Raw genomic sequence first — 19,679 nt, forward strand, 5'->3', positions numbered from 1 at the left:
TGTTCTACACGCGCGAGGTCTTGCGATACGAGTACATACAGTATACACGCGTCACATCATCACAACTGAGCCGATGGTTCTTCTCTCTCTGACGCTGTTCTACACGCGCGAGGTCTTGCGATACGAGTACATACAGTATACACGCGTCACATCATCACAACTGAGCCGATGGTTCTTCTCTCTCTGACGCTGTTCTACACGCGCGAGGTCTTGCGATACGAGTACATACAGTATACACGCGTCACATCATCACAACTGAGCCGATGGTTCTTCTCTCTCTGACGCTGTTCTACACGCGCGAGGTCTTGCGATACGAGTACATACAGTATACACGCGTCACATCATCACAACTGAGCCGATGGTTCTTCTCTCTCTGACGCTGTTCTACACGCGCGAGGTCTTGCGATACGAGTACATACAGTATACACGCGTCACATCATCACAACTGAGCCGATGGTTCTTCTCTCTCTGACGCTGTTCTACACGCGCGAGGTCTTGCGATACGAGTACATACAGTATACACGCGTCACATCATCACAACTGAGCCGATGGTTCTTCTCTCTCTGACGCTGTGGGAGTGTCGTAAGAACATAAGAACATAAGAAGTTGCCCCCGCTGAGTCAGACCAGAGGTCCATCTTGCTCAGCGATCCGCTCCCGCGGCGGCCCATCAGGCCTAGTGCCTGAACAGTGGTCCCTGATTAATTGTGTAACTTACCTCTAATCCCATCCCTATAATCTACCTTTACTCTTACCTGTACCCCTCAATCCCTTTGTCTTCCAAGTACCTATCTAAAGCTTCTTTGAACCCCTGTAGCGTGCTCCTGTTTATCACATCCTCTGGTAGCGCGTTCCATGTATCCACCACCCTCTGTGTGAAAAAGAACTTCCTGGCGTTTGTTCTAAACCTCTCCCCTTTCAATTTCTCTGAGTGCCCCCTTGTACTTGTTGATCCCCTTAATTTGAAAAATCTGTCCCTGTCTATTTTTTATATGCCCTTCATAGAAAAAATAGATAGGGACTGTTCTAAACGAGCAAAGTCTTGCAATACGAGTACATACGGGATACACGCGTCACATCATCACAACTGAGCCGATGGTCTCTCTCTGACTCTGCGGGAATGTCATGATTGTTCTAAACGAGAGGGATCTTGCGATACGAGTACGTAAAGTATTTTGTATTAAAGTTTTGGGGTTGTGGAACAAATCGTCTGAGTTTCCATTATTTCCGATGGGGAAATTTGCTTTGATATACGAGTGCTTTGGATTACAAGCATGCTTCCGGAATGAATTATGCTCGCAAACCAAGGTTTGACTGTATTTAAAATAAAAGAAAACATTGAAAAAAGGTGATACATTTTTGATTGGACTAACAATACATGTGTTGATCAGCTTTGAAAGGTGACCCTTCTTCTTCAGATCAGAAATGAGCAAAAGTTGACAAACACCAGATTATACATATGAAACATGAAAGCATTCCAATGGCAGTCGCCATCGTTGCCGCCACCATCTTTCTCTTCTAAATACAATGCAGAGTCGGATGCCAGTGACACTCTCGGTAAGAATTAATTTAAGCTTAAGGTAGTTAAACAATGTGGAAGGTTAATGTTTTACAAGATAACTGAAACGTTTTCCTTCTATTTTATAGGGAGACCCTTGATAAAACACAGGAGTGCCAAACATGTCGGGTCCTCTCTCCCGAGTCATGTTAACATAAGATAAGTGGCGTAAGCAATACATAGGAGTTATAATAGACAGATGTTGCACAATGCAGTCCCAAATCAACAAGACGACCCAGAAAGCTTTTCTAACCATGAGAAATCTACGTAAAATCAGAAAATTCTTCAACCCAGCACAATTCAGACTAATTGTCCAATCCCTAGTCTTAGGTCTGCTGGACTACTGTAACTCCCTCTATCTTCCTTGTCCAGCCACTATGATAAAAAGACTCCAGACCATACAAAACACCGCCCTCAGACTGATCTACTCATTCAGAAAATATGATCACATAACTACTGCCTTCTTAGACTCCCACTGGTTACCCATACAAGCACGAATTCAATTCAAATTCCACTGCCTATTATTCAAAGCGTTACATGGCTCTTCCCCTTCCTACCTAAACAACCGCTTAAACCAGATCTCCACCTCAAGACACAGAAGAACCCCGAACCCTTTTGCCTTTCCCCCACTCAAAGGCACACTACGCAAGAAATTGTTTGACAACCTTCTGGCAACACAAGCAGCAAAACTCAACCATACCATCTCCAATCTGCTGACAACATCGGACGACTTCAAAACATTCCGTAAAGAAATCAAAACCCTGCTTTTCAAAAAATTCATCCAAATATCTTAACCATTCTTCACCTACCTCAAGATATTACTTCCCCAAATAACCCACCTAAACACCTTCCAAGCAAACAGACCCCAAAAATTAGATGGTAATCTTACCTATTCTCTTTGTCCATATCACACAGTTCGGCACTGTCATTTTACTATCCAACCCCTAAATCCCCTTAGGAATCTATCCAGCTATCTCTCCTCTGTCAAAAAAAAAAAAAAAATTGTATCTTCACTGGAAAATGTCCAGTCAAATCTTTTGTAATCCGCCTTGAACTGCAAGGTATAGGCGGGATAGAAATCCGTAATGTAATGTAATAATGGCTTTAATAGAGTTTTATTAGAACTTAAGAATAATATTAAATAATACTTAAATATAAAACAACAGATGATATTAGAAGTCGGTGATGAGAACCACGTAATTCTTCCCGCTGTCAAAATTAATTATAGCGGTGGAGTGGTGAGGCTGAGGCTTTCTAAAAAAAAAAAACCCCAAGTATTCAAGCTGAATTAAATTGTGAAAATTTACCACATTTATATCAGCGTGCTATATATATTTATAACAGGTTGCCTAACCCGTGCATCATATATGTGCATAGGTTACATCAGTTCTCAGAGGGAAAGTGTCTGCATATTCTCCTTTGAGCATTACCTCAACAGGACATACCTGCTCCTTGACGTGCTACACACTGGCCTTTGGCTCACATTGATGCATATTTTAGAGTGCATAATTCCAAACTCCAGCCCTGAACATAGAGCCAGATTACGCACCCCAGAGATCGCTGCAGTTCTTGTATGTTTCTGAAATTCTACACTGCAGATCTCGTCAACCAATACTGTGCGCAAGTCAACTCCATGGTGCAAAGGCTTGGCTCAGAGCAGCTGCCTCACAGCTAGAGCGGCTCGGAATAATTTGTAGGAAACTCATCATAAAATTCAGTTTTACCACCCATGCAAAATCTTATGTTCATGGAATCTCAGTTTCAAGCCAAATCCAAGGGAAGTTTACTTGCAAAGGAAAGAGAAGAGTCTGCACGTCTGCTGCTGGACATAGATGTGTGTCTGTCAGCCTGTTTTTGAGACAGAGTGTGTTTGTGGGTTTGTGTGTGTGCAGGTAACGTAGCAACATAGTAGATGACAGCACGCAAAGACCTGTACATAAGGTATGAAGTGATGCAACATATGTTTACTTCAGTGGTTCCCAACCCTGTCCTGGAGGAACACCAGGCCAATTGGGTTTTAAGGCTAGCCCTAATGAATATGCATGAAGCAAATTTGCATGCCTATCACTTCCATCATATGCAAATCTCTCTCATGCATATTCATTAGGGCTAGCCTGAAAACCCGATTGGCCTGGTGTTCCTCCAGGACAGGGTTGGGAATCACTGGTTTACTTGATCTCGATTTCTCTTTGCCGTTTTCAGGACATGGACCGTGGAAGTCGGCCTGGCACTGCCCTTGTTCTCCAACCAATGAAACCTGCCAGAGACTTTTCCATTCTATGGACTTTCCCGTCAAAATTCAAATTGGTGGACTGCCCTGATCCCAATCAGGTCAGTGAACCCACTATTTCCAAAGCACACTTTAGAGCAGGTCTGACCAAGTCCGGTCCTCAAGATCTACTGGCAGGCCAGGTTTTTAGGATATCCACAATGAATATGCATGAGATAGATTTGCCTGCACCACCTTCTTGGTATGCAAATCTCTTTCATGCATATTCATTGTGGATATCCTGAAAATCTGGCCTGCCAGTAGATCTCGAGGACTGGAATTGGGCAGCCCTGCTTTAGAGCATACCCCGAAGAAAGCCACAGCCTGGTGGCTGAAACGTCGGTTTCTACCTGACAAAGGCGCAGCAAGACCCGGACACCTGCAACAAGGATTGAAACTGAATCTGTCTGGCCGTGATCGGTAGAGGTCTACCCAGCTCGGGGGTTTCCTTCTCAATTACAGCTGTTGCCAAATAATCACCGCTCAGCTTGTTTGGTTCTAGGCCCTCCATGCAGGATTTCTTTGTGTTTATTCCATGGACTTTTGAATTCCGTTACCATTTTCATCCCATGTGAGGACATTCCAGGCATCTGCTACTCTCTCTGTGAAAAAAATAAAATAAATACTTCCTGGCATTATTCCTAGGGTTACCAGAAGTCGGGATTCCTCCTTTAGAGGACATGTCCGGGGGTCCGGGTGGCTTTTCAGAACCCGGCACTTTGTCCGAGTTTTGAGGAAGTCCACGCATGCCCGACAAGAACAGGCAGTGGGGACCGGGCCTAGGCGGGTCAGAAAATCTGGCATCCCTAATTATTCCTGAGTTGGCCCCCTGAAATCTAAATTCATGTCCTCCATCCTCTGGAAAAGGTTTATTTGCATATTAATACCTTTCACATATTTGAATGTCTGTCATATCACCATGTCTCTCCTGCATCTTCAGGTCCTCAAGTTTCTCCTCATATGTCTTGTTGTGGAAACCCCCATATATTTATGTCACGGTTCTCTGAACTGCTTCAAGACTTTTTATGTCCTAGCAAGATGCGGCCTTCAAAACTGAACACAGCACTCCAAGTGGGGCCTCACCAATGACGTGTTGCTGCCCTGTAGTGGGGTCCCATCCTGTCATGAAACGAAAGGAAGGGAAAGCTACAGGACCTTGAGTACTGGATTTAGAGGTCTGGAGGTCCAGCTTCGCTTCTTCCAGAGGCCTATATGTAGCAGGTGAGATCTTCAAAGACCGCTTGATTTCTTTAAGGAAAATGGAGAGAAGAAATGTTATAGCCCTGAAGAAAGAAAACAGGGGAGGGAAGTCTGTGGCTAGAGCAGGAAACTTCCGGAGCCCAGAAAAGGGGAAGGTCAACTAGGAAGTTTCTAGTCCTTGTTGAGGAACAAGGGGAAGTATGTCCCAGGAGGGAAACCTACAGTCCAGGGCGGAAGTAGTACCATATTAGGAAAGGCTGGGAGGAGTGAAGCCATGATCTTAATTGAAAAAGGAACGAATGAGCTCATGGATAGGTAACGGAGCATCCAGTCCTGGTATTTTGGATGGGCCCAGAGTTAACTTGGCCAGGCCCCACCCCCATATTTAAAATACTAAGAACATAAGAATTGCCGCTGCTGGGTCAAACTGTTTTTGTAACCTTCCCCTCAGTCCCTCCATCTGCCCATCAGCATCCAGCATCCCTCCCTCTCTCCTCCCGCCTGTGGCCCAGTAGCTGTCACTCTCTCTAAACTCCCTGTCCCTCTCTGGTGTATCTCAGGCATTTTTGTTGCCTGCCCCAGCCCCGCAAGCTTCCCTCCACCACTTCCTGTCTCCTTACTGGCAGGACATGGCGGAGGGCGCAGGGGACGCTTCTGAGGTATAAAGGCTCATGGATTTGATATACTGCCTTTCTATAGGTTCAACCACATCAGGTTATATAAATATTATATGCAGGGCCTTTTTCTGTCCCTAGTGGGCTCACAATTGTCTTGTACCTGGGGCAATGCAGGGTTAAGTGACTTGCCCAGGGGTCACAAGGAGCTGCAGCGGGCAATTAGTCAGACGAGAGTTAGCAATTGAATGTGTAATTACAAATACAGAATTTGCATTTAGCACACGTCATCCTGGCACCCAGTGATAAAGTAAGGGGGGGGGTGAACTTCCCCAGGCACCATCTTGGTGAGGGTGCTGGTACCTCTCCGCCCCTCACACTATACTCATGCCCCCTCCCCACAGTATCTCTTTAAATCTTCACCAACGCAAGCCACGTCTCCCACCTGCAGCTCATGCCAGCCTGGTTCCCCTCTGGAATTACTTTTGGGTGGCAGGGCCAGGAGAAGCCAGCGAAGCTGCTCACATTGGGGAAGATTTAAAGAGTACGGTGCTGGGGAAGGGAGATTGCAAGGCTGGCATGTAGGGGGGGGCCCCACCACTCCGTGAGCCTCCTATCCTCGCTACGATCTCTAGAGAATTACCTCCATTATGGGCCAGATTCAGTATAGTACACTTCTCCCTCTGTATTCGCAGTTTCAGCAATCACGGTTTCGATTATTCATGGTTTTTAGCTTGCTGACTCCCCCCCCCCCCAAATTATGTCAACTTACATAGAGATGTAATTTTGATTTATTGTAATTTTGATTTATTTTCAAGTTTGAGAATAATCAATGATATGTTTTCTTGATCGTACTTTTCTGTACAAGATTGTAATGCTTGTTAAAATTTTTAAAAATTCATAAATAAATAAATTAAAAAAAAAACTTACATAGAGAAATTGCTGATTCCAAGTGTTTACAGAAAAAATTGCTGATTCCCAGCACTTTCTTCACCGTGTTTCGCCTCTCCTTCAGGAACAGGCCAGGCCTCCCACCATGTTATTCGCGGTGTCACCATAGTCACGATGGTTTTTAATAGAAAACGGAGAATAAGATATGAAAAAGTTATTTGTGGTTTTTCTATATTCGTGGGTCTGTTAATCCCCTATCACAGCAAATATGGAGGAAGAAGTGTACAGCGGTCTCAAACTCAAACCCTTTGCATATCCTACAAGTCTATGTGGATTACAAATGATTCAGGTACTCAAGCATTTTCCTGGCGGGCTCACACTCTATCTAATGTACCTGGGGCACTGGGGGATTAAGTGACTTGCCCAAGCTCACAAGGAGCAGTGTGGGATTTGACCCCAGAGTCTCGCAAAACCGGTTACAATCAAGTACTTCAGCATTTTCCTTATCTGTCTTGGTGGGCTCACACTCAATCTAATGTACCTGGGGCACTGGGAGATTAAGTGACTTGCCCAAGGTCACAAGGCGCAGTATGGGATTTGAACCCACAACCTCAGGATGCTGAGGCTTTAGCTCTAACCACTACTACACCCGTTACAAATCAAGTACTCCAGCATTTTCCTTATCTGTCCCAGTGGGATCACAATCTATCTAATTTACCTGGGGTACTGGGGGATTAAGTGACTTGCCCAGGGTCACAAGGAGCAGCGTGGGATTTGAACCCACAAACTCACTATGCTGCTCTTGATGTTTTCAGGGGATGGGAAGGGGAACAGCCATCACTGGGGGTTTAATGAGGTGTTGAGCCTTAAATCCCTCCAGCGGCCAGTTGCTTAATCACGGCCCCTTTCTGTAACCTAGACAGGCCAAGTAGCAGGTGTAAATGATAACATCTGTCTTTTAAAACTTGGGCTTCATCCCATGTAGTGGGATGTTCCTTCCCTAGCTCCCCTTAAAACATGCCCACCCCTGCCATATAAGCGTAGAGGTCCGTAGCCTGGTTTTTCTGTAATTGGGAGTTGGATGTTCATGCAAAGTGGACATCGAAATGCCAGTTTTCAGGCTAGATGTAAAAATCTGCCCTTCAAAGATCTCCCGTACGAAGAACGGTTAGACAAACTGCAGCTATACTCGCTCGAGGAGCGCAGAGAGAGGGGGGACATGATCGAGACGTTCAAGTATCTCATGGGCCGCATCGAAGCGGGGGAAGATATCTTCTTTTTCAAGGGCCCCAAGGCAACAAGAGGGCATCCGTTGAAAATCAGAGGCGGGAAACTACGAGGTGACACCAGGAAATTCTTTTTCACTGAAAGGGTGGTTGATCGCTGGAATAGTCTTCCACTGCAGGTGATTGAGGCCAGCAGCGTGCCTGATTTTAAGGCCAAATGGGATCGACATGTGGGATCTATTCACCAGGCAAAGGTAGGGGGGGGGGTCATTAGGGTGGGCAGACTAGATGGGCCGTGGCCCTTATCTGCCGTCTATTTCTATGTTTATGTGTGTCGCCCTGCTCTGCTGCTGCTTGTACGAACATAAGGAAGTTCTTCATCACCCAGAGAGTGGTAGAAAACTGAAACGCTCTTCCGGAGGCTGTTATAGGGGGAAACACCCTCCAGGGATTCAAGACAAAGTTAAAGACAGATTGTTCACCCTCTCCAAAGTAGAGAGAACGAGAGGGCACTCTCTAAAGTTGAAAGGGGATAGATTCCGTACAAACGTAAGGAAGTTCTTTTTCACCCAGAGAAATCCGGAGGCTGTTATAGGGGGAAACACCCTCCAGGGATTCAAGACAAGGTTAGACAAGTTCCTGCAGAACAAGAACAGGTGCTGGTAGGGCTAGTCTCAGTTAGGGCACTGATCTTTGACCTGGGGTGAGCCGCATGAGCAGACTGCTGGGAACGATGGACCACTGGTCTGACCCAGCAGCAGCAATTCGTAGGGTCTTATGTTCCGTGCTGGGGAAGAGTGGTGTGGCGAAGGTGGGAGGCGCCCGTTTGCCCTGTTCTCCACCTCCCCCGCCACAACGCGCTTCCCTTCTCCCTTACCTGTTTAGCTTCCCCGGCGTTAACAGCATTTCGAACGTGCTGGCATCGGCTCTCCCTCACATATCACTTCTCCTAGACGCAGGACCCAGAAGGGACGTCAGAGCGAAGCGCCGAGATGTTATTGTTCTTGATGCTTATCTTTTGTATTTGGACATTTTCACACTCCTGACGTACATTTTGTATTATGTCTGGTTGTGACCTTTTTCACTTTCAATAAAAATATGTTATAAAAAAAAGAAAAAAGAGCTGCTGCTTGCGCCCCAAAGAGGTAGAGGTACAGTGGTCGAGGGGGGGGGGGAATCGAAGGCATGCGTGGAGTGGGGAGGAAGCGGGGCCAGAGAGGAGGAGAGAAGCCAGCACCCCCACTGAGACGGCACCTGGGGCAATCTGCCTCCCTGCCCCCATGCCCCGTACTACGACACTGCTAGGGAAGTGTGTATTAGAGGTTGGAACAGGAATGGGGATTGCGGGAATCCTGCGTGGGACTCCCGCGGGGATCCCCCCTCCCAGGTCTATGGGATTCCTGCAGGGATCCCCCCAGGCTCACGGGACTCCCATGGGGATGGAACCGGGGTTCCCGATGCCTGGAAAGAGAATTAGTAGAAGACAGACAAAAGCACTGTATTGTTTGATTCTTTACTCGTTGCTGCATTAAAAACCATTTGTGGATCTTGGAAGGACGTCTCACAAGTTACCATTGCCAGATGGTGGAACCAGATTTGTTTGCTCTACAGAAGGGGAGAGAGTTCAAACCCACGCTGCTCCTTCTGACCCTGGGAAAGTCACTTAATCCCCCCATTGCCCCAGGTACATTAGACAGATTGTGAGCCCACCGGGACAGATAGGAAAAAATGCTTCAGTACCTGAATAAATTAATGTAAACCGTTCTGATCTCCCCTGGGAAAACTAGAAAATTGAATAAATAAATAAAAATCTGAGCTTTACATTGCCAAAAAATCCAACTCTTTTATTTCTTTTAACAAGAAATGGTCGAGCCGACAGTCACATGATGTTATGCATCTCTTATTTCTGTTCACTGTTATTTGTTTATATTGTATTTTATTGTTGGATTAAATAAACTAAGACTTAAAAAAAAAAAAAAAATCAAAACTGTCAGAAGTAATTGCTGCTTTTTATGGGGACAGGTAACTGTGATGGGGGGACGGGCAGGGACAGAGGAGATTCCTCACGGGGATGGAGCAGATTCCTCGCGGGGATGGGCGGCGATGGAGGGGATTCTGGTAGGGTTGGAGGGGATTCTGGCGAGGACAGGTGGGGGACGGGCAGGATATTGGTGGGGACGGGCGGCGATGGAGGGGATTCTGGCAAGGACAGGTGGGGGACGGGCAGGATATTGCTGGGGATGGGCGGCGATGGAGGGGATTCTGGTGGGGATGGAGGGGTTTCTGGCGAGGACAGGTGGGGGATGGGCAGGATATTGGTGGGGACGTGTGGCGATGGAGGGGATTCTGGCGAGGACAGGTGGGGGACGGGCAGGATATTGCTGGGGATGGGCGGCGATGGAGGGGATTCTGGTGGGGATGGAGGGGTTTCTGGCGAGGACAGGTGGGGGATGGGCAGGATATTGGTGGGGACGTGTGGCGATGGAGGGGATTCTGGCGAGGACAGGTGGGGGACGGGCAGGATATTGGTGGGGACGGGCGGCGATGGAGGGGATTCTGGTGGGGATGGAGGGGTTTCTGGCGAGGACAGGTGGGGGATGGGCAGGATATTGGTGGGAACGGGCGGCGATGGAGGGAATTCTGGTGGGGATGGAGGGGATTCTAGTGGGGACAGGTGGGGAACGGGCGGGATTTCTGTCTCTGCGCAGCTCTCTAGTATGTGCGTGAGCGTGGGCAGTGTGTACATGTGTGCCCCAGTGCCTGTGCTGTTCCTTTTTGTGTGTGATGGGGGAGGGGCAGTGCAATTTTGAGGAGGGGGGAACCTTTCACTCTGACACCTAGACTGCAAGCGATCAGCGCTGAGATCTTGTGCCACCGGTGCATTACCATAAGAAAAGCCCGTTTTCTGCTGCTCATTTGTGTGCCCTCCCTCCTCCTCAGCCCCCGTGTGTGATTTCAGTGTTTCCAGCCTCATTTTGCAAGGTCTCTCGCCCCTGAATCCCCCTGGAAGGGCAGGGGGTCCCCCCTTCTGCTGCGCACTGAGCCAGCCAGGATCTGAGCCTCAGACCAGCCTCCCCGGAGTAAATGGCCATATTTAGTCAGCCTGTGAGGTGGAGCTCTTCAGCTGGATCCCCTCAGAGGGAAGCAGGAAAAGCAGCTCTCCTCACTCACTCACTCACACTCTGCATTAACCCAAGGATTGACTCGCAGCTTGGAGCCCCGGGATCTTTTTGCGTGCTGTGGTTCTTTTGCTTAGGGCAGCATTTTCTCTCTGACTCTGCACTGTGCGTGGACATGTGAGGGGGAGACCATGTCCTCAGAAGAAGGGCTGCCACCCCAAGATGACCCCTCAGCAGAAGACTAGCCTCCAGAAGGGACGGAGCGCAGATCTGAGAACTTGGATGCAGGACAAGGAGAAGGCGAGTATGCCAACCTGGCTGCCAGGGCGAGGGAGGGTTCGGGGCTGGGCAACCTGGTACGCGATTAGAGCATGGGGTGTCATAGCTCCTCGGCTGTCGCGATCGAGAAGAGGCAGCTGGTCCAGAGAAATCTGACAGTCTCTCCCTCGCCTGCCAAACTTCGACAGTCTTTCGCTCCTCTCACGGGCTTTGTGCTTTGCTCTTCTGCATGCCAAAATCTTTCCAAGTGCAGAAGGTAAATTTTTGCTCCACATAGTATGTGCAATGACTGAATGAGGACGGGGACCGAGCTCCCACTGTGTAACAAGGACATGGGGCCGAGCCTCCACTCTATAATGACAGAGACAGAGCAGTGATTTCTAAGGGCAAGGTCCGATTCTGTGTTGCATACAGAGAACAGAATAAGGACAGCATCAGGGTTTCTCACTGTGTAATAAGGACAGAGACCGAGCTCTTGCTGTATAATGACAGGGACAGAGTACTGATTTATAAAAGCAAGGTCTGATTCTGTGCTTCTTAATGAGAAAAAAGAGTAAGTTCCTACTGTATAATAAGAACAGTATCAGAGTTCCTCTCTGTATATTAAGGACAGAACACTGATTTATAATGGCAAGATTTGATTCTGTGCTATATAATGAAGTCATGGGTTAACTTCCTATTATGTAATAAGGACAGGGCCAGAACTCTTCACTGTATTATATAATGAGGACATAGAGTGAGCTCCTGCTATACAATGGGGGTAGGTAGAAAGCTCCCACTCTACAACAAGGACACAGTCTGAACTCCCATTGTCTAATAAAGAGAGTTGCCAGTTTTAGCTATATTATAAGGGCAATAACCAAGTTCCTCCTGTTTAATAAGGACAAAAACCAAGCTCCAAGCATTTGCTGTATAATGAGCAAAAATGGAGATGTATAATTGCACAATAAGATGAACCAAGCTCTAACTGTGTAATAAGGGCATAGATTGTATAATAAGGACAATGACCAAGCTCCCACTGTGTAATAAAGGCAGGGACCAGGTTCATAGCTTTCACTGTATAATATGGACAAAGACCAAGTTCCAGGGACTAGACTCCTACTGAGGTAGCTTGCTTATAAGGACATTTGCTAACATCTATGCATATAGATCAGTGCTGAGACACTGGAATGTCCCCAAGAGGTAGGAAATTTGCTACCACAAATTGCAACCTGGGAAGACCAGAGCTCCAGAGTCAGGTACCCCCATAATGGGTCCCTATTTCTGCTTCCCATCCCCCCAATGATAATTGCTGCCACCAGCCTCACTGGAAATGTTGCAGGTCTGCTTGCTACAAAGTTTCTGAGCAGCAGATTTGCAGGGTTTTGTGTTCTTCACGTTATCTGGATTTTGTGTTACCGAGGTGACACTAGAATTTGAATATATTTATGTGATTATCTCTGGGATACGGTGAGCAAAGTCAACAGAAACAAAAGGAAAAATGAGGTAACAATTTGTAACACAACCGCTCAAATCCGTCCTTTTAGGTGAAAAAATACAAAAGTTACAGAAGGTCAAACGTGTAACTTTTTCAGACTGCTTATGGACCCATGATGCGAAAAATGAGCTGTTCTCAACATTTCGGATCCGCTCTTTTAGTCCCCCTTTCCCACGAACAGTCACATATTTATTTTGCAAGGAAACATCCTAGCTTTGTGCTCTGCATAGATTTCATGAGGTCGACAGCAAGTTTAATGTGAATTTGCATATGATTTAATCTCGTATTGCAACCTATCAATCTCAGATTTAGCACTGATAAAGTAAGTGAAAATTAAAACTTGTTCGAGGAAAAAAAAACACAAAGTGTAATAATTAATTACGAAGGGCCGCTGAAAAGTTCTCAGCCCATCCAAGAAGAGAATGATGTGGGGCCATGAAATTTACACGTTATTCCACTTTTCATTTCGATGATATGAAATGAAACCAAAAGTGTTAAGAAAAGTGTGGAATAACGTGTAAGTTTCCTGGCTCCGCATCATTCTCTTCTTGGCTGGGCTGAGAACTTTTCAGCGATCCCTCCTATTGTGATGTCATAATGCCTCATTCCACCAATGCCTAAGAGCCAACCTCATCGGTGATGTCACAATGGCTTGGTTTCCCTATACTTGGCCCATTTACTAGTGTGAAACAACTTGTAAGTTTCCTGGCTCCACATCATTCTCTTCTTGGCTGGGCTGAGAACTTTTCAGCGGTCCCTCCCATTGTGATGTCACAATGCCTCATTCAACCAATGCCTAAGAGCCAACCTCATCGGTGATGTCATAATGGCTTACTCCCTCTTCTATTAAACTGCGCTAGCAGTTTGTAGTGCAGAGGGCCACGCTGAATGGCCCACACTGCTTCCTACGCTCATAGTGTCGGGAGCAGCGCTACGAGTGTTGGGATTCAGCACGGCTCATCGCGCTAAAAACTGCTAGCGCAGTTTAATAGAAGAGGCCCTTAGTTTTTCTATACCACGGGTCTCCAAACTTTTCGCCACGAGGGCCACATTGGGTACTTCAGCTATTTTCAATGGGCCATAGTAAAAAATAAAAAAATAAAAAGATAACTGTTATGGACAATTAACCATAACGACTAGTAACGAACTTCCAGATTCAATTTAAAGATTAGTCACAGCGCCAGAGCTACCTACAATGCTGCGAATTGACACTGTCGATCGAAGCCAAACAAGTATGAAGAAATACCGCGATTCAGTATTAAATAAAGTTGTGAATAATTTTAATATTAGCATAATATGGAATATCAATATATTTTGAGCACAACTTTAATTAATGCATTTGAAATCTATCAATACCCCGTTTGGGGTTTTTGGGTTGTTGTTTTTTGCGGATTCTCATTGGAAGTTAGTCTAATTGGTGCATTTCCTCACAATTCTTCCGTGGGCTGGATAAAGTCATATCGCTGGCAGGACTTTGGAGACCCCGGCCCTAAATTTGTGCCCACTTGCAAGACGCATTTACCTCACAGAAACAAAAAGTGTGGAATAACATCATTCTCTTCTTGGTCGGATTGAGAACTTTTCAGCGGCCCCTTGCAGAACAGTTTATAAAACAAATATTGTAAATTCGGTTTAAGAATATTTTATATTCCTCTTGCATGATTTTTAAGAACAATGAAATGTATAGATTTATTTTATGATCGGGTGTTAATTTTAGGGCACTTTTTACGAAGGTACGCTAGCGCTTAGCTGAAAAACTACCGCCTGCTCAAGAGGAAACAGTAGCGGCTAGCGTGCGTGGCATTTTAGCGCGCGTTATTGCACGCGTAAAGGCCCTAGCGCGCCTTCATAAAAGGAGCCCTTAGTGTTGAGTGTGTCACATTCACGGACATTTGTGTGCCAGGTGTGGTGGAAAAGAAGGACGGCTGATACGGATGTCTACAGAAAGGTATATTGTTCCCGTCACCGGGATGTCGGAGTTCTTCTCTACGAGGAAATAGTGGAATGAGTTCATTTCTCTCCTCTTTTACAAAGCCCAGTAACGGCTTCATTTTACCCCCAAACTCTACAAAGTCCGCCTAAAATCAGGTGCTCGCATCAGAGCACTTAGCCAATGGAGGTGCCTATCTTAATTGATTAATATTTTAATAGGCTCCATTGGCACCAATAACTGGCAATTAACATCTCATAGTTGGCATTAATTGAACGTACTTGAAAGTTAGGCACACAATTCGTCAATCCCAATTCTATAAAACGTAGGTGCCTAGTCCAAAGCGCCATCCTAAAAGTGGGCATGGTTAAGGGCAGATCTTGGGCATGGGTTCGAGTTAGGCACCTTTTTTTAATGGAGATGCTATTGCACGCCTCACTTATGTGCAGGCACTTAGGCCAAGAAAACCCTGGCATAAAGCTGGTGACATCTAAAAGGTAGGCTATCTAGTGATGCCTAAGGCTTCTTAGACGGGCCTAAGCGCAACTCTGTATAGTGTCCCTAGATTCTATAGCATTGCACGTAGCACCACAGATTTTGCAGGCGACAAATATAGAATTGGGACTGTGAATGCACACTGATATCTTTTAGTGCATGCTATTTCATTTATTGACTACATCATTTAGAACATATCGATATATTGTAGTATGCGCTATTTCATTTAGTACACATGGATGCATTTTAGTGCATGCTATTTCATTTATTGACTACATCATTTAGAGCAGTGGTTCCCAACCCTGTCCTGGAGGACCACCAGGCTAATCGGGTTTTCAGGCTAACCCTAATGAATATGCAAGAGAGAGATTTGCATATAATGGAAGTTACAGGCATGCAAATCTTCTCCATGTATATTCATTAGGGCTACCCTGAAAACCCGATTGGCCTAGTGGTCCTCAAGGACAGGGTTGGGAACCACTGATTTAGAGCATACCGATATATTGTAGTATGCGCTACTTCATTTAGTACACATGGATGCATTTTAGTACATGCTATTTCATTCATACACTACATCATTTAAAACATAACAGTATCACAAGGATGCATTTTAGTGCATGTTCATTCATTTATTGACTACATCATTTAGAGCATACCGATTTATTGTAGTATGCGCTACTTCATTTAGTACACATGGATGCATTTTAGTACATGCTATTTCATTCATACAGTACATCATTTAAAACATAACAGTATCACAAGGATGCATTTTAGTGCATGTTCATTCATTTATTGACTACATCATTTAGAGCATACCGATATATTGTAGTATGTGCTACTTCATTTAGTACACATGGATGCATTTTAGTACATTCTATCTCATTCATACACTACATCATTTAAAACAACAGTATCACAAGGATGCATTTTAGTGCATGTTCATTCATTTATTGACTATATCATTTAGAGCATATTGATATATTGTAGTATGCACTACTTCATTTAGTACACATGGATGCATTTTAGTACATGCTATTTCATTCATACACTTCATCATTTAAAACATAACAGTATCACAAGGATGCATTTTAGTGCATGTTCATTCATTTATTGACTACATCATTTAGAGCATACCGATATATTGTAGTATGCACTACTTCATTTAGTACACATGGATGCATTTTAGTACATGCTACTTCATTTAAGCCCTCTTTTACTAAGCTGCAGTAGAGGTTTCTACCTGAGCTCATGGTGCTAAATGCTCCAACACTGCTCTGACACTCATAGCATTTAGTGTTCCGGACCCCAGTAGAAACACCTCCCACACCTTAGTAAAAGGGGGGTCAGGACACATGAAATCATTTTAGTGCATGTTACTTCATTTATTGATTAATTCATTTAGGGCTCCTTTTACTATGCTGCGCTAACCGATTTAGCTCACGCTAATCAATTTAATGCATGCTAAAGATTAGCGCACACTAAATGCTAAGGCACCCATTTGGACGCCTTAGCATTTAGCGCGCGCCAAATCGGTTAGCACGCCTTAGTAAAAGGACCCCATAGTGTATACTGATAAGTGCATGCTGCATCATTTAGTGCACACCAATCGTATCCAGTCAAAATTGCGAGAGAGAATCGCACGCATGACGTCAGCGTGCTGGATTTCAACACTATTTTAAAGCGCTCCGAGGTGGGGTGTGAAGAGGAACCCTCCACTTTAGTTAGAAATGTTGGCGCTCCCTTTGGGGAGGGGGTGGGGGGACCCCCCACTACAGAGGAAACAGTAAATTTCTAACTAAAGTGGGGGGGGGGTTCCTCCCACACACCCCCTCAGTGCTTTACAATAGTGTTGAAATCCAGCACGCTGATGCCCTGCGCGTGATTGTCTGGGCGGATTCGTCTATGTACCCACACCAAACCATTTTAGTGCATGGGACTTCATTGGCACTCTGGCTAGTGCCGCTGAATATCTTTGGTATTATCTGGCGCTACCAGGCAGAGATTAATTGTTCAAATAGGAGCGATTTCAGCACTGCATAACACAGGACGGCATGATCTATCCGGATAAACATTGCCACATCACGGATACCGCCAGCACCACCAGTATCCAGATACTGCCCCCAAATGTCTGGAATTTTTCAGCCGCAGAAGATGTTGACCGCCACAAGCTCTGTACTAGACGGTGACAATTTTCTATTCGGCCACATGGTCTGTTCTGCTTCTCTCTGCTTTTCCCAGCTTGGTTATTTTGCTCCTTTTTCCTTTTGCTCCCAGGCAGAGCATTTTGTAAGGGCTTTGTATTGTGCCTGACGTGATTTCTAAGGTCTGCGCGTCGCTTTGAGTTTTGCAACCTGTGTCCTGCGTGTAGCCTGCATTACCTGGCTTTGTCTCCACCTGCAACCAGCTTCATTTTTCATTTCACTAAACTTTATAAACCGCCTTATTCCAAGGCAGGATACATAGAAACATGCATAATGAAACCAATGCCCTGTTTCCCGACAATAAGCCCTAACATGATTTTTAAAGATGCTCCGAATATAAGCCTTACCCCAAAAATAAGCCCCCTCTCAATGTCCCTGACACTCCCCGCCTCCATCCCTGACATTAGTGCTGCCCGATTCATATAGTAACATAGTAACATAGTAACATAGTAGATGACGGCAGATAAAGACCCGAATGGTCCATCCAGTCTGCCCAACCTGATTCAATTTAAATTTTTTTTTTTATTATTTTATTTTATTTTATTTTTTTTTCTTCTTAGCTATTTCTGGGCAAGAATCCAAAGCTTTACCCGGTACTGTGCTTGGGTTCCAACTGATGAAATCTCTGTTAAGACTTACTCCAGCCCATCTACACCCTCCCAGCCATTGAAGCCCTCCCCAGCCCATCCTCCACCAAACGGCCATATACAGACACAGACCGTGCAAGTCTGCCCAGTACTGGCCTTAGTTCAATATTTAATATTATTTTCTGATTCTAAATCTTCTGTGTTCATCCCACGCTTCTTTGAACTCAGTCACAGTTTTACTCTCCACCACCTCTCTCGGGAGCGCATTCCAGGCATCCACTACCCTCTCCGTAAAGTAGAATTTCCTAACACCGAAAAAAAAAACCGAACTCATCAATTCAGCAACCCACACTCCAGAGAGACCTGAAATACCTCCGCTCCAAGGCCTCCTAAAGCAGCAATGGCAGCATCGCTCTGAACTGGCTACTTTGTGGCCTTCCCCGCTGAGGCCTTCCCTCTGCCGCATCACGGTAGGATGGTCAGTGGGGTTCTGCTACACAGGGGGTTGGGAAGGAGGGATAGAAAGATGCTACAGAGGGAAGTCCCAGCCCTAGTGGGAAAGACCGCAAAGCAGCCTGTTTAGAGTTCTGCCGCCACTGCTCTTTTTGGAGGCTTCGGAGTGGAGGTGTGTCAGGTCTCATGGTGGAAGAATCAGTGGAGTTCTGCTGCACAGGGGGGTGGGAGGGAGGGTTAGAAAGATGCTGCACAAGGGGATGGGTGAGAGGGGAAGAAAGATGCTGCACATGGGGGGAGGGGAAAAAGGAAGAATTGGGGTGGAAGAGAGGAAGGGAGAGATGATTGTTATACATGAAAAATAAAATAACATATCCCCTGAAAATAAGCCCTAATACATTTTTTGGACCCCAAATTAATATAAGACACTACCTTATTTTGGGGGAAACACAGATGGTAGAAAACAGGAATAGACATCATCGGAAGAAGAGTTCAGACACCCGTCTTAGAGACTCAGAGCCAATTTTGTTCATAGGAAAATACATATAATAGCGTAGCTCAAATATCCCAGTCAACATCTATCCAGAGACTGTTCTTTAACTAAAAATAACAGTTCCCGTATGATCTGCCGAACGGGTTGAGCTTTGTCGACTGGAAATACCGCAGGCCCTGGGGGCTTCGTTTCTAGTGAGATTCTCGCTGTGGCCCTGTTTAATGAAAGAACTGCAAGACTTGGAAGTGTAAATCCCTCTGGGTGCAGGGAAATAGCAGCAATCTTTGAGATCCCATCTTGCTTAGACTCTCAGCTTTTCCTTTGGGAAAGAAGCTGCCAGGGGCAGTTGCGATAATATGCGTTGTAATTGGGAAAACTAATTTGAGTTAAACGGTGAAACCACAGATGAAACTAATCCCAACTGTTCTAGCCTCTGAGGGCTGGAGATATGAAAATGCTGACCTGTGAGCTTTACCTGTCTAAATGCGGATAAGATGCCCTATAAGTGTGCATAGTTGAAACGGACAGAGGTCAATCAAGTACGGCAGTGACTATATTCAGTTCTTTGCCAGCACTGGCATAAGGAGATAAGAATAGCCTTAGCCCAGTAGCCCGTTCTCACGGTGGCCAACCCAGGTCCCAAGTACCTGGCAGAAACCCAAAGAGTAGCAACATTCCAGAGCTGAGATTGTGATGTCATAATGCCCCATTCCACCAATGCCTGAGCTCCGTCCTCATCTACGCAAGCCTCAAACACTTTAAAATCCTAAGTAGCAACATTCTAGAGCTCAGATTGTGATGTCATAATGCCTCAATCCGCCAATGCCTAAGCTCCGTCCTCATCCGCACAAGCCTCAAACACTTTAAAATCCTAAGTAGCAACATTCT

General features: G+C 45.6%; 1 protein-coding gene across 2 annotated transcripts in view; it reads left to right on the plus strand.

Moving 5' to 3' along the window:
* The first annotated feature begins 10,909 nt into the window (after window positions 1-10,909).
* Window positions 10,910-19,679, plus strand: part of LOC117361529 (rho GTPase-activating protein 20-like) — a 135,599-nt gene continuing 126,829 nt past the window's right edge. For both annotated transcript variants that reach the window (XM_033946995.1, XM_033946997.1), the window contains exon 1: window positions 10,910-11,176. In XM_033946995.1, the coding sequence (XP_033802886.1) occupies window positions 11,099-11,176 (78 nt within the window). In that variant the 5' untranslated portion in view covers window positions 10,910-11,098. The remainder of the gene's footprint in view (window positions 11,177-19,679) is intronic.

This window comes from Geotrypetes seraphini, chromosome 5 (genome assembly GCF_902459505.1).
Source record: "Geotrypetes seraphini chromosome 5, aGeoSer1.1, whole genome shotgun sequence".
Classification (NCBI taxonomy): domain Eukaryota; kingdom Metazoa; phylum Chordata; class Amphibia; order Gymnophiona; family Dermophiidae; genus Geotrypetes; species Geotrypetes seraphini.